Here is a 16,027-nt window from a genome sequence, read left to right on the forward strand (position 1 = left end):
CAACAACACAAGAGAAGACTCTACACAGGGACATCACCAGATGGTCAACACTGAAATCAGATTGATTATAGTCTTTGCAGCCAAAGATGGAGAAGCTCTATACAGTCAGCAAAAACAAGACTGGGAGTTGACTGTGGCTCAGATCATGAACTCCTTATTGCCAAATTCAGACTGAAATTGAAGAAAGTAAGGAAAACCACTAGACCATTCAGGATATTCCTTATTCACATGCAAAAATTTGAGTAGTGTGAGTATTTGGTGAGGAAAAAGTTTACAAAATGGAAAGATAGACATCATTGACTAAAAAGCAAAAACTAAGTTATAAACAATATGACCTCATTTGGTATTTTAAAAAGTGTACACATGTTTGTATCCAGGGACAGTGCTCATAGAAGAAGATGTAGGAGGGATATACATGAAGTCAGTGGGTCTTAAATCACACTTCCCAGGCCAACAAGCAGCAACAGCATTCAGTATCACCTTAGCATTGCAGATTCCCAGGTCCTCACCTAGATAAGGAACTCTAGGTATATGTTATACCCCATGGTATACGTTTGAACAAACTCTTAGGGTGAATGCGATACAAGCTCAATTCTTTTTTTTTCTTTTTTATACTTTTTATTGGAGTATAGTTGCTTTACAATGTGTTAGTTTCTGCTGTACAGCAAAGTGAATCAGCTATTAGGATACATATATATTCCTCTTTTTTAGATTTTGTGCCCATTTAGGTCATCACAGAGGATACAAGCTCAGTTCTGAGAACAATTTCATTAAAGTGCTAATCATGATCTCTCGGTGGTAGACTGTAATTTTTAGAATTTTGCTTATGTGAATTATCTATAATTATCTATAGCTTGCATGTAGAATGATTCTATACCAATAGATTATTTTTAAATTAAGAGGCTTTTAGGAGCATGTCACAAATTTTAATTTATTGTGTTTTTGCTTTCATTTCAGTTTAAAGTACTTTCTAATTTCCTTTTGGTTTCCCTTTGACTCTGAAGTTTGTTGTTTAGAAGTATGTTATTTTGTTTCCAAATATAGGGATTTTCCACAGTTCTTTCTGTTACTGAGTTTTAATGTAATTCTCTGCTTGTTGGGGAATGTAGTTTGTATGACATGAAAGGCTTTTAAATAATTTATTGATATCCCTTCATGACCCCAAATGTGGTTTGTTTTGATAAATGTTTTATGTGTACTTGAAAAGAATGTAAATTTTGGTGGGTGGAATGCAGTATCCCATCTGTGTCAGTTAGATCATACCCGTTGATATGTATGTGCTCAGTCACTCAGTCATGTCCAACTGTTTGTGACCCCATGGACTGTAGCCCACCAGGCTCCTCTGTCCATGGAATTTTCCAGGCAAGAATACTGGAGTGGGTTGCCATTTCCTTCTCCAGAGGATCTTCCTGACACAGGGATCCAACCCACTTCTCCTGAATTGCAGGCATGTTCTTTACCAGTGAGCCGTGTGAGTTGATAGTGATGTTCAAATCATCTCTATCCTTACTGAATTTCTGTCTTATATGTTCTACTAGTTATCGAATGAGTGGTATTAAAATCACCAACTATAATTGTGTTTTTGCCTCTTTCTCCTTGCAGTTTGATCAGTTTTTGTTTCATGTATTTTGAAATTCTGTTATTAAGCATATAAATACCTAAGATTTTATTTTCTCTTAATTCATTGACTTCTCCGCCATTAAGAAATTACCTTCTTTATTCTTGATGATATTCTTTAGTCTAATGTCTACTTTGATACTAATCTAACCATTTCAGTTTTTTAGAGTTTTTAATGTTAGCATAATAATTTTTCCCCCATCCTTTTGTTTTTTAACTGTGTGTGTATTTGTATTAGCAGTGTGTCTTATAGTCAGCATAGAGTTGGATCTTGCCTTTTTTATCAGATCTGACTATCTTTGCTTGTAAATCGGTGTGTAGACCATTTACATTTAGTCTTAACTATTGATATCGTAAAATGGGTCATCTTGCTATTTGTTTTCTGTTTCGTATCCCTCTTTGTTCCTTTTTTCCTGTCTACCTTTTGATTAATTGAATATTTTGATTTCATTTTACTTTTTTTATTGGTTTATTAGCTACAGCTCTTTGATTTGTAACCTGAATGGTTGTGTTAGGGTTAAGAATGTTCATCTTCAACTTATTACAGCCTGTCTTCAAGTGATACTGGTTCATTTCACATAGCTCAGTGGTAAAGCATTCAGCTGCAGTGCAGGAGACCTGGGTTCAGTCTCTGAGTTGGGAAGATCCCCTGGAGGAGGGCATGGCAAGCCGCTCCTGTATTGTCGCCTGGAGAATCCCATGGACAGAGGAGCGTGGTGGGCTACAGTCCATGGAGTTGCAAAGAGTTGGACACGACTGAAGCAACTTAGCACGCCTGCATCATGCTTCCGTTCTCTACTTTTTTGACCTTTTTGCTATTGTTTTTCTTTTACATGAGTTATGAAACCTGTATTACATTGTTTTGTTTACCGATCAGTTATATTTTTATTGAAGTATACTTGATTACCAGTCAGTTACCTTCTATGGAGACTTAAATAATTTAAAAATTCTTAAAACATATGAACCATGAAGTTGCCATTTTGGTGTTCCTCATTCTTTGTGTAGATACAGATTTCTTATCTGATATTGTTTTTTTCCTGCTTCCTTTAACATATCTTATTATGTGGCTCGGCTGATAATAAATTCTCTGAGCTTTCATGTTTGGAAATGTTTTTATTTTGCTTTCCTTTTTAAAAGATGTATTTTGCTGAGTGTAAAATTCTAAGATGATTTCAGTGTGTGGAAAAATCTTTTACTATTGCATTTTCATTTGCATTGTTTCTGTCAAGAAAGCTAATGTTGTCTTGATCTTTGCTCCTTTGTATGTAATATCCCTTTTCCTCTGGCTGATTTAAATTTTTTTCTTTTTATCATTATTTTTGAATAATTTGATCATATAATAGCTTGTGCTTTCATACAGATTTTTTCATGTTTCTTATGCTTGGGGTTTGCTTAGGTTCTTGGATCTATAGGTTTATAGTTTTCATCAAATTTTGAAAACTTCTGATCATTATTTCTTGAATATTTTTTCATTTCTTTCCTCCTCCCCTGCCATCTCCTCTCCTTTGGGACTCCAATTACATGGGTATTAGGCTACCCAAAGTTATTCTATCGTTCTCTGACACTCTTAATTTTTTGGTAGTTTTTCTTTCTATTTCATTTTGGATGGCTTCTATTGCTGGTTCACTAGTATTTCTTCTGCCATGTTTCATCTGGTGTTAATCTCATCTTGTGCACGTGTGTGTTTATGTCACATTATGTATCTTCGTCTCAAAGTTTAGTTTGATTCCTCTTAAAATCTTCCATATCTCAACCTTGTGATCATAGAGAATACAGTCTTACTGTCTTCGTATCCTTTTTATTTTACTAATTTTAACATCTGTGTCCTTTCTAGGTTGGACTTGATTGTTTTTGTTTTGTCCAGTTATGTGTCATATTTTCCAGCTTCTTTGTATGCCTGGTGATTTTTTTGATATCAGATACTGTGAATTTTACTGTTTTCAGTGCTGGGTAATTTTGCATTCCTGTGAATGGTACTGTGTTTGGAGGAGGGAGGTGCATGTAAGTTATTTGGAAATAATTTAGTCCGGTCAGAACTGGCTTTTAATTCTTGTTAGGTAGGAGTGGTGTAGTTGTGAATTATCCCTACTCCTTAGCGATGACCCTTCAGTACTCTAACCAGTGTTCATGAATCAAGAGCGAATAGGTCATATTCCTGGCCTTGTGTGAGCATCAAGCCTGTTAGCTCTAATCCTTCTGTGTTCTGTTTCTTAAATTTTTTGAGGCATCTTGGCTACTTTCCACATGAGCACTCACTGATGAGTCCTCTGCTGCTTTCTTGGTAACGCTCTGTCCTCTCCTGCGTGCTTCCTACTTTCCTGCAAACCCTCTCTGCCTTGATCCCTGGCATGCTCAACCCCATCTCTTCAGCTCGTGGAGTTTGCCAGGTTCTGCTATATTCGTTGTCTCTGCACCATATCCTGAAGACGTGCTCAAAGCAGAGGCTGGTATAGTCATCGGCATCGTGATTCTAGTTTCTTCTTCCTCGGGGATGACTCAGTTTCTCACTGGTGTTCAGATCTTCAGATGTAATGGCTTGTTTTTTCTTTTTGTTGTTGGTGTTTCATGTAGGAAGAGAAATCTAGTTCCTGTTATTCTAGTTTGACCAGAACTGTCTAAAAATTTATAGGTTTTTAAAAAGAAAGCCACATTTAATATCATATATATATATATAGCCATATATGAAAAGAAAGAAAGTTAGTCGCTCAGTCATATCCAACTCTTTGCAACCCCATGGACTGTAGCCTGCCAGGCTCCTTTGTCCATGAAATTCTCCAGGCAAGAGTCCTGGAGTGGGTTGCCATTTCCTTCTCCTGGGGATCTTCCCAACCCAGGGATTTAACCTGGGTCTCCTGCATTGCAGGCAGATTCTTTACCGTTTGAGCCACCAATTAAGATCAATATGAAAAATTGCATTCAAGCAAACTATTACAAACAAAAATTCAAAGTAAAGTCATTTCTTATAGGAGCCAGCCTGCAGGAAGATTAATTTATTGCAGTGAGTTCTAGACACTGGTTAATTTTTTGTATCAGATTTTATCTGGTTCCTATATATCTTATAGTTGATGGTGAAATATTTCTGTTGTATGCAGCTTTGACATTAAGAAAAAGAAGGATGAACTGTTGAGTCTTTTTAGAGGAGCAGCATATTATGTTGCAGAAAAAACACAGGTGTGGAGTCAGATGGATTTGAAGTCAAATCCCAGCTGTCTGACCTTGGACAACTTAAATAAGCTCTCTGAACTTGGCTTCCTTCATGTGTCAAACAACCATTTTGTTGTGAATATTAAACGAAAGTGTGTAAAGTACCTATCTAGTGCCTGGCACACTGAAATCAGGAAATCACCTCTTGCCTGTCCTTCTGCCTAATGTCATGTTAAGTGACTTTTTTTTTTTTTTTTTGGCTGCACTGCACAATAGAGGCGATCTTAGTTCCCTGACCAGGGATTGAACTCGTGCCCCCTGCAGTGGAAGTGCAGATTCTTAACCAATGGACTGCCAGGGAAGTTCCTAAGTGACTCTTTTTTCATAAGACCCTTTCTAAAAGTACCTCAAATATTTGAGTTGCCTACAAAACCCACCTGAAATGCCTCTTACCAAACAATAGGGGGAAAAGATGTTTAGGAAAAAAACATAAAGGCTTTGGGGACAGCGATTCATCTTGCTTTGCCTTTGAAACCTAGGCATTAAAGCATTTCTTCTCTAAGCGTATTTCAGGGCAGAAAACACATGCCAAAAGAGGAAAGTGACATTAATAGGGGATCAAAGGGAAACAGGGAGGCTGGCTGAGATGCAGGCAAGCAGGGCAAAATGGGGCTGAAGAGCTGTGTTGAAATTAAGTTGTGGAACACAGGTATTGTGGGCTCTCTTACGTCCCCCCACCCCAGAAATGTGTATGTTGCAGCTCTGACAGCCAGCACCTCAGAATGTGACTGTTCTTGAAGACAGGGCCTTTGGAGAGGCAATTAAGTTAACATAAGGACGTTAGAGCGGGCCCTAGTCCAGTCTGAACCATATCAATTTTAAGAAGAGGAAACTAGGAGATACCCGGGAGACACTGGGCCCGTGTGCGCAGAGCGGGGGCTTGGTGAAGACGCAGTCAGAAGGGGGTCATCTGCAAGTCAGTGCGAGAGCCCTCAGGGGTGACCAGACCTGGGTCATCTTCAGCCTCCAGAACTGGGAGGAACTAGATCTCTGTTGTTTAAGCCACTCCATCTGTGGTCCTTTGCGATGGCAGCCTGAGCAGACTCTTAATTTCCAGGCCTTCAAAGGCCAGTGGGGGAAGTGTTTTGTTTCCATGAGGTCTTCCTGAGCAGGTGTGGCATTTCTGGAAGCCCATCCATTTTAACCACATCTCTCTGCAGTCAGGTAATGTGGATCTCCAGCTGTGCTCTGGAGACCAGCAGCGTGATTTTAGTGAGCACAGGGGCGTGTGGTTTGGTTGCAGAAGTTGTAGGAGGTGGGGTTAGAGATGGGTGATGACGATTGTGACCTTCTGGAGATCTTCTGGCAGTCAAAGGCGGATGGTGCTTTTGTTGCCTTTGCTACTCATCTGGAACGTGCTTCTCTTCTTCTTAGGCTGGAGGAACAAGTGAGTTGTCTAGGAGGACCTGGTCTAGTTCAAATACTTCCCTGTAGCCCTCTGTGTGGGCTTCCCTCATAGCTCAGCTGATAAAGAATTAGCTGGCAATGCAGGAGACCCTGGTTCAATTCCTAGGTTGGGAAGATCCCCTGGAGGAAGGGTTAGGCTATCCACTCCAGTATTCACGGGCTTCCCTGGTGGCTCAGAGGGTAAAGAATCCGCCTGCCATGCAGGAGACCTGGGTTCAGTCCCTAGGTCAGGAAGGTCTCCTAGAGGAGGGCATGGCAACCCACTCCAGTATTCTTGCCTGGAGAATCTCCATGGACAGAAGAGCCTGGTGGGCTGCAGTCCATGGGGTTGCAAAGAGTCAGACACGGCTGAGCGACTAAGCACACCAGAGCCCTCTCTATATTTCAAGCTTCAATACTTGTAACCAGTCGAACAGCAAGCCTGTATCCTTCTTGCTGCCTCCAGCTCCTCCATTTAGAGTGGTTTATGTCCTCCATGGGCAAGGTGTTTTCTCTCAGCCCTGCAATATCAATCTCGTTGGTAAACAGAGGCTCTTGCAGGCCCAGTGTCCTCACCGAGGCCGGTTTAGCTGTGACGTTACAAGGCCCTGGAGCCTCATCGCTGTAGAACTCACCCGACAGGCTCATTCGGGCCAGTCTGATGTTCCCAGACCTCCGTGTTCTAAAACCACATGCTCAGTTGGCTCAAATGGGTGCTTGTATTTGATGCATTCCGCAGAAATGCCAAAAACAGAAGAGAGATGTTTCAAAACAATTCATAAAATTGGCAGCTACCGCGCCAGAGCATAGCTGTTGGGTCCTGAGCGGGTTTGCAGAAGTTTAGGCGGATTCTGCAACAGAACGGGCGATGGTGAATGAGCTCAGAGACAGTTCCCCTGAGGCAGCCCTAGAGGCCACAAGAGCACAGGCTGGCAGGCTTGTAAGTGGGCGCTCAGCCGTCACAGGAAACCCTTCTAGAATTCTCCAGTTAATTCAACTCCAGCAAACACAGCTGTGTCAGAGTTTCTCCACTTGCCTTGATCCTCCAGCCCTCAGATGTTACAGGGGTAGACAGATGGCATCAGAGGAACTGTCTCATCTTCCCGACGCAGAAGTGGAGACAGATGTATCTACCATTAGACTTTCTGCTCCCTCCCCAAATGGCCTGTGTTCTCAAGCTGTCTTTTCACACCATCTCAGGTGTCTTAGGGTAGTGGTTATCCCTTCTTGCTCATATTCTCAAACCCTCCCCTTTCCAGGCACAGCAGGTCTTTCCTATGGGAGACAAGCAGTTAACAGTACCTTTATTAATGAACCTAGAGCCTACAGAGGTGAAGTAAGTCAGAAAGAGAAAAGCAAATATAGTATATTGATGCATAGATATGGAATCTAGAAAAATGGTCCTGATGAATCCGTTTGTAAAGCAGGAATAAAGACACAGATGTAGAAAATGGACTTGTGAACACAGAGAGGATGGAGCTGCTACTGCTGCTAAGTCGCTTCAGTCATGCCCGACTCTGTGTGACCCCATAGACGGCAGCCCACCAGGCTCCCCTGTCCCTGGGATTCTCCAGGCAAGAACACTGGAGTGGGTTGCCATGGCCTTCTCCAATACTGAAAGGGAAAGGGAAGTTGCTCAGTCGTGTTCGACTCTTCCCGACCCCATGGACTGCAGCCTACTTGGCTCCTCCGCCCATGGGATTTTCCAGGCAAGAGGACTGGAGTGGGCTGCCATCGCCTTCTCCGGAGAGGATGGAGAGAGGGGGACAAATTGTGAGAGACGCGTTGGCGTATGTACACGACCATGTGTAAAATAGGCAGCTAATGGGAGGCTGCGGTATAATACAGGGAACTCAGCTCAGCCCAGTGCTCTGTGATGACCAAGAGGGCTGGGATGGGGCGGGGGTGGGAGGGAAGTCCAGGAGCGAGGGGACATGTATGTATGTGAGTGTGTGTGCGTGCATGTGTACGCATATAGCTGATTCATGTTGTAGTACAGGAGAAGCTAACACAACACTGTAACGCAATAAAGCAGTTATCCTCCCATTTAAAAAAATTAAAAATTTAAAAGACAGTACCTTTGTTTGATTCTTCTCTCTCCTCCCCATTCCCAGTCTCTGGCCTCTTCCTTCACAGCCAAGCTTCTTGGAAAGGCCTTTCATCCTTCCTGTCTCCTCGCTGTCCACCCGACTCTCAGACCCACCTCCAAGTCCACTGACCCACAGATCCTGTAGTTCCCGCCTTGTCTGATAGTCCAGCAGTTCTTGCTCTTCCTCCTTCCGGAAATACCATGTTCCCGTGGCTTCCGTGACCCCACTCTCCCCTTTCGTTCCTTCTGTCCTCATCTGCTCCCATTGGCCGTTCTCTGGCAGACGTGTCATCAGTGCCCATGGATTTCATCCTCTGGGCTCCACGAGGCCACCTTGTCCTCCTGGAGTACTAGGTGTTGGGAGATCTCCTGTCCAGGCTTCTCTGAGTTTCGGATGTGTGTGTCCCACCACTCCCACGCTCTCTCTTCCTCATGAAAGTGTCTAGAACCCCTCCGTCCTGACCCTCCTCCAGCGCTGCCTGTCTCAGCATGGACCAGCCTCCATCCAGACGCCTACAGCAGACATCTCAGTGTCACTCTGCTTATTGCCTGCTGCTCGGCCACCTCATCTAGCCCATCAGTCAGTCCCACTGGATTTTACCTCTTAACATTTTTCTTGAGTCCGCCGTCTTCTCCCCAACTCTGCTTCTCCCCTCCAGATCCAAAATGCCCTCATTTTTTTCCTGCACGAATACAGCAGGCATCCTGCACCCGTTCTGACCCCTCGGTCTGTTCTCACATTGCTAGACTAATCTTTTCAAAGTGTCGATCTGATCGTATCAGCCCTGTACTTATAGAAGTCTTCACCATGTTCTCAGGATGACAGTGAAGTGCCTTCATGTGGGGTCTGGCCCCTTCCTGGCCCACCAGCCTTGTTCTGCAGTCAGGTTGGTCTCCCGTCACGATGTTGAGCCATCTGCACAGGGGTTTCTACTGCAGGTCTTCATAGCTTCTCCTCACCTCTCTCATCCCCTTCAGATCTCAGCACAATGTCACGTTCAGGCAAGCCCTCCTCCTGCCTCATCCCCACCTGTAACTGAGTCAGACCTCTCTGTCCTGATGCTCAGAGTCATCTGGGACTTCCCCTGGTTTCTTTCGTCTTCAGTTCAGTCGCTCAGTCGTGTCCGACTCTTTGCGGCCCCATGGACTGCAGCACACCAGGCCTCCCTGTCTATCACCGGCTCCCATAGCTTACTCAAACTCATATCCATTGAGTCACTGATGCCACCCAGCCATCTCATCCTCTGTCGTTCCCTTCTCCTCCCGCCTTCAATCTTTCCCAGCATCAGGGTCTTTTTAAATGAGTCAGCTCTTCATGTTAGGTGGCCAAAGCATTGGAGTTTCAGCTTCAGCATCAGTCCTTCCAATGAATATTCAGGACTGATTTCCTTATGGACTGATTGGATCTCCTTGCAGTCCAAGGGACTCTCAAGAGTCTTCTCCAACACCACAGTTCAAAAGCATCAATTCTTCGGCGCTCAGCTTCCTTTATAGTCCAACTCTCACATCCATACATGACTACTGGAAAAACCATAGCCTTGACTAGGTGGACCTCTGTTGGCAAAGTGCTTTGGTCCTGGGTATTTCTTTACTTTTCTTGGGAAAGTCTTGGTTCCTTTCTCACTAGACCCTACTCTCCATGAAGCAGGGACCATGACTGGTCTCTTATCATTGCATTCCCAGAACCCAGCAGAAGGACACAGTGGTGTGTTGTTGAAGGAGTAAATGGGTTTGAAGAACAGGGTTCAAATCCCAACCCTGGGCAGCTGTGCTCTGAATCTCAATTTCTTCATCTGTCAATGAGGATTTTTTGCTATCTTTTAAGATTCTTGAGAGGAAAATAATACATCTCACAAGACCCTTGTTTTGAATGGTTATTCTCTCTCATTTAAGGTTGGGTCTTAAAAGTATGACAGTGGAGATGATCCTAAGGCAATGTAACGCCTTTGTTATTTTTCTCACATAACAGACTGGTTGGGGATGGGGAGTGTAGAAATGAGAATTTCATTAGGAAAACATATTTATTTGAAATAGGTGATGGGGAAGATTAACCTGAATAAGTAAATAAACACTTAAAATTTTTACTTCCTTTTTTCATTATGAGAATTCCGATGATCATTGAAGGTAATACGGGTAATGTAGAAAGGCAGAAGAAAAGAGGAAATAACCCACTTTCTCACCTCTGAAACAGTTTCCCACACTCTCAAATATTCGTCAAAAGTCAAGTTACTGGATGAAAGAGTATCTTTGTGAATACTTTTTAGGCTTCAGATAATCATTCCCTAATTGGTCTCCAGAAACATGGTACCAATTCATGCATCTACCAATGAAGTAAGGCAGTGTTCATCTCCTGGCACTCTTGCCAACTTCAGGTTTATCAAATACACACGTGCACTGCAGGCAGGCACATCTAGTTGCATATTTACTGGGTGGAAATGATATTGACTAAACTTGCGCTTATAGTGCAAATTACTTCTAAACTTAGACATTTTCATGTGAGCAATTGGCATTTTTTTGTCATCAGTTACCCTGTTATTCTTTTGCATAGTGTTCTTTAGGAATGTTTCTCTTTTTTGTATTTACTTATAAAACCCCTCTTCCATTAAGCCCGTTAACCTTGTTTTTATCGTATATGCAAATATGAGCTTCAGGAGAACCCTTTCACAGGATCACAAGTTCAAGAGTCAACTTATACTTTATTATGAAAGGCAACTGGTTTCCCTCTCTCTCTTTAAAATTTTGCTGTTCAGATTGCATGCTCAGGAGACTGTGTGTGAAGAGAGTCTGGACTTTGAAGTTGGACAGACCTATTTCAGTCCTAGCCCTGACACACACTCTAGCTGAGGGCCTGGGATATTTATTGAACCTCTGCAAGTCTCAGATTTCTCTCCTGAGTAACAGGAATCCTCTGGCCTTGCTTTTGAGAGGTAAATAGCTTATGGATGGCGTCTGGTGCAGAGGTGTGTTCTATAAATACTCCCTTTCCGTACCCCTCAAAGCTGTGCTGTTCTGTAGGTGCATCTACATACGTGAATTTTGTTTCACTAAAGAGCGTGTGTATTTTACTCCATTTGTAGCCAGACATGCAATCATGCATTAATGTTTACTGAATAAAACTCTGAACTGTGATAAAAGTACCAGTGAGAATAGAAAATTCTTAGCCATGTGAACTATTTGCGTCTAGGAGACATTTTGATTTTCAAGCTCAGGGATACTCTTAGCAAATTCGGGTCTGTTCTATAAACGTGGGAGAAAATATAAGTTACAGCGTTCTAGAGAAAAGAAAAAAAAAGGCACAGGCAGCCTCAAACCCTCAAAATTATTTTGATTTGAACAGCTCCTAGTGAAGTCTCAAAATACTTGCAAGTTTCATCATTGAGAATTTGTGTCTCAGTGTCTGCTTTCTTCCTTTGTAGGTGTGGCTGGATCTCTTGAAACCTATTGTCAAGCAGATCAGAAGTAAGTATGCGCCCCTCCTGTTTAACAGAGATGTCCGATGTAAGCCTTGTCTAGACGCCCACTGCCCTGCGGCGACGAGCCCTGGAGCCACCTCCTCTGTTTTTGCCCTACAATTGTGTTTTGTCGTCCACTAATTTACATGCTATTCAAATGCATCTTCTGCGATTTTAATATATAACAATTTGGTAGTCAGAACCTTGCTTGGAAAAGTCAGATGTCATTTTGATTAACGACTGAATCAGGCTGTTAAGGCCCAGAGCAGTTGGGCTGGTTTCTGTCTGTGCTCGTGTTTTTTATTGTCAACTTTTGCAGAGGGAGGTGGAAGTATTTCTTCATAAAATTGCCATTAGGATTTCTGTGCTGCCTTTTCAAAGCCTGTGAAATTAGGGTGCAAGTGGTATTTGGGGGGAAAAAAATAGGTGCCCCAAAATGTGTCTGTCTGAATGGTGAGCATTAACAGAGGAGGTCTGGCCTGAATTTAGACAGAGTTGTCGAAGAAAAGATTAAGGAGGGTCTGGGAGAGAAGTTAGAAAAGGATGCACTTGGATTTCCCCTTCCTCTCACTGTGCAGCAGCACCAAACCGCTCGCCCCTCCCTCTGATTGGGGCTCAGGTTCAGAGACAGCTCTCTTCTCCAGTTCATCCCACATGGGGCCTCACTGCAGCCAGAGACCAGGCAAGAGTCTGAGGCTGGTACCCAGGCTGCGTGCCTTTAGTTGAGCATGAAACACGCAGGACCTCGTGGGGTCGGTTTTATGTCTGATTAAGAAACCCCACCAGGCCACTTACAGCAGTTTATGTGAGTGTAATAAACAGGCGCACTGTGTTAAATGGGCCCTTATGCAATTGAAATTGATGTTGATCTTCTGTCATTGAAATTAAGCAATTATTAATGCAGAAAACAAAACAGCCGTTGTTCACCGTTTATTGGGCGGCTGGCCAGGGACTAAGTGTGAGGGACACAGGGCTGAGAAAAGCCCCCAGGCCTGAAGGCTGGAGGGAGCGTACATAGCATCTCGAATGATGACATTGGTCCCTGATGGGAACCCAAGATGGGAACTGCAAATGGTGGAAGGATGTAAGAGCCGGGACCGTGGCTGTGGCTTGGGTCAGCAGCTGAGCAGAGGTTCAGCTTTCCAGCTCCGTGGGTTGCGACTCGCCTCGTGTGACAAGGCTGTCTTTCTTCGTTTAGTACCAGCATCTGCCTAGCCTCGGGTTGTCTAAGGATCCCAAGTAGCCTCGTTGAAATCCCCGTTTGTGAAAATTGCTGTGCGGAATTAGCTGGACGTTCCTGTCTTTTCCATTTTGCTCTTCTTTCGTGAGCCGGAATTGACAGGCGAGGATTTCTGTTAATTTGGGGAGTGGTTAGCGGAAGGAAGCCTGGCTGCTCTTGGCTTCAGGGCTCATGGGCCTTGTTTTCTTTCCGTTTTGTACAAATCACTTAGCATCACCTTATGATACGTCATTTTAGTTTTCTTTATATTTGAATGTGTTATCATAGAAACGATAGCACAACATCTATTTTTTGTGATAGTGAAAGGTGGATCAGAAAGGCATTTTCTGCTTTTATACCACTGCTGTTAAGATTTGGATTTCGTCATAATACCTTGTATTTTATAGAACATAAACTTATTGCTGTTATTCTAAATGTCAGAACCTGTAAGATTGCTTTTGCATTGTGGCTTATACAGCAAAATAAACTCTGACTCAGGTGACAAATGGTTATTTTATCATCGATTTGATATTCTAATTCTGTGAAGTTCCCTATCTCATTCCCAGTCACCCTGCCCACCCCCTTCCAGACCTGCTTCTTAATTTTGTTGGGCATTATTAATAAAATGGTATACCAGACCTTTAACAAAGGCTTTGACCAACAGCAATGAACACATTAGCTGCTGTGGCTTGGAGACAGAAATAATAAATTACATAACTGATGTACTTTTTCATTATGTTTCCTTAAGCTCTCTAAGCCTATATTTGGGCTAATGTGCATGCATGCTAAGTTGCTTCAGTCGTGTCCCGCTCTCTGTGACCCCATGGACTATAGTCTGCCAGGCTCCTCTGTCCGTGGGATTCTCCAGGCAAGAATACTGGAGTGGGTTGCCATGCCCTCCTCCTCAGGGGATCTTCCTGACCCAGGGATCAAACCTGTGTCTCCTGCATTGGCAGGTGGATTCTTTACCACTAGTGCCATCTGGGAAGCCCATATTTGGGCTAAAGCAGACAGAAAAGTTTTTGAAGAACATGTCTGCTTTTAAAATCTGGATATAGTTTAAGTCTCCAGAGAAAAAGTTTGATGCCTCAGCGTAATACCCTTGTCACAGTATTTTTTAAAAACAGGTATCTGGACTACCTTGGCAGTCCAGTGGTTGAAAATCCACACTTCCGATGCAGTGGGCCTGCGTTCAGTCCTGGTCAGGGAACTGAGATGCCACATGCCATGAGGTTTTTTGTTTTTTGTTTTAATTAAAAATTAATTTAATTTAATTAATTTAAATTTTAAAAATTTTTAAAAAAATTTTAATTAAAAACTTTTAATTAATTAAATTAAATTAATTAAAGATTAATTTTTAATTAAAAAAAGCTGTCTGTCTCCCCACAATGTGAAAATATGAATAATAACCAAACTTAACCAACTAATTAAGTGACTTGCATGTCAGCGGAACTCCTGTTAGCAGCTTGGAATGAGACTCACTATTTGGTGTATAATATCGCCTCTTGTGTCTTTTTCTTTAATGGCATTTGCAAGATAAATCCATAAATGCTTTGTTGCTTTCCCCCCCCTTTTTAGGGCCGAAGCATGTTGTCGTCAAGTTTGTGGTGAAATTCTTTCCACCTGACCACACTCAACTCCAAGAAGAACTCACAAGGTTAGTGGTGTGGAAATGGGGTGTTTGTTGCTGTAGGTGCCACAGAGAGAGAGAGTGAATGTTATAAGTCGACTGATGAAACACTTTGATGATGTTGCCTTGACCAGCGTGTGCTCTCTGCCAGACAGTTTAACCTTCCTCTCTTCCAGTTGTGTTTACAAGCGTGGGAAGAAAGAAAGTACCACGGTTTCCCTGCAAGCTGATTTCTTAAAAGCTGTGCTATGAAGTGTCTGGGCCTGTAATCTGTTACTGTCACATTTCTCCCTCTTCTGTCTGTCACATCACAAGGCAGTTTTGGGGAATGAATCTCTTCTATGGAGCCAAGATGTGAACTCAGAGTTTCTGTCTGTTGCTGCGGTGGCCGAATGACTGTGAACTGTCCGTTTCTTCGAAAGCGTGGCCAAGCCCTGCCCTTGCTGTGTGGCCAGCTAGTTACTTAATCCCCCTGCACTTCTGTTCATTGCCGTGTCAATGTGACTGCAACACTTGCTTTGCCAGGGTTGTTTTGAGGATAAGCACTAATATACGCAGAGCGCCTGGAACCCAGTATCAGGCAAGTGCGAGTGTTAGTCACTCAGTTGTGTCCAATTCTTTTTGACCCCATGGCCTTGTTAGCCCACCAGGCTCCTCTGTCCATGGGATTCTCCAGGCAAGAATACTAGAGCGGGTAGCCATGCCCTTCTCCAGGGGATCTTCCCGATCAAGGGATCAAACCTGGGTCTCCTGTGTTGTAGGCAGGTTCTTTACCATCTGAACCACCAGGGGAGTCATTTTCTGAACCCAGTAGGGATGCCATCATCCTCAGCCCTACTATTACATTACCCATTTTATAATTTGCAGCAAGCACATGCTGTTCTAAAAGAGAGCAGAGCCTGGTGGGAATATGTGAAGATAAAATGCCTCCCTTTCAAGACTAAGTACGCTAGTCTGATCAGCCAGATTGTTGCCACACTTGCCTTTCAGCTTTAGCTGCTCCCAGTGAAGGCTGTCACATCTTTCTCATCCCTCGGTACAGAGCACAGTATCTTGGGTGGTTGACCATGATTTATCAGAAGGGTGAAGGCAGTCAATCAACCATAGTGATGAAATGTACACAGTGTGAAAGCCTTGTCCCAGGAACGGGGGATGTACTGGTAAAAAGACAGGCCTGACTCACCTGGGACCAGACACAGTAATTAAACAAACACGAAAAATACCAGATAATGGTAAGAGGCTTTAGGTAATGGAGTAGATGATGTGATAGAAGGAGACTTGACTTCTGATGACTTTACAGTGTTGGATCTGGGATGCTGGGGCTGAGAAAGCAACAAGGATCTGTTGGTCATTTTCAGAGGACAAACTTTCCAGGTAGACGGAACGGTTAGGCAGTGCCCAAGATCACAAGAGGCACCTGATGTTCAAAG

The 16,027-nt window shown here is 43.2% G+C and overlaps 1 protein-coding gene across 2 annotated transcripts in view; it reads left to right on the plus strand.

Annotated features, from left to right (window-relative positions):
* Positions 1 to 16,027, plus strand: part of FARP1 (FERM, ARH/RhoGEF and pleckstrin domain protein 1) — a 309,083-nt gene that overhangs the window by 214,824 nt on the left and 78,232 nt on the right. For both annotated transcript variants that reach the window (XM_061435251.1, XM_061435252.1), the window contains exons 4-5: positions 11,713 to 11,755; positions 14,546 to 14,624. In XM_061435251.1, the coding sequence (XP_061291235.1) occupies positions 11,713 to 11,755; positions 14,546 to 14,624 (122 nt within the window). The remainder of the gene's footprint in view (positions 1 to 11,712; positions 11,756 to 14,545; positions 14,625 to 16,027) is intronic.

This window comes from Bos javanicus, chromosome 12 (assembly GCF_032452875.1).
Source record: "Bos javanicus breed banteng chromosome 12, ARS-OSU_banteng_1.0, whole genome shotgun sequence".
NCBI classification, from domain to species: domain Eukaryota; kingdom Metazoa; phylum Chordata; class Mammalia; order Artiodactyla; family Bovidae; genus Bos; species Bos javanicus.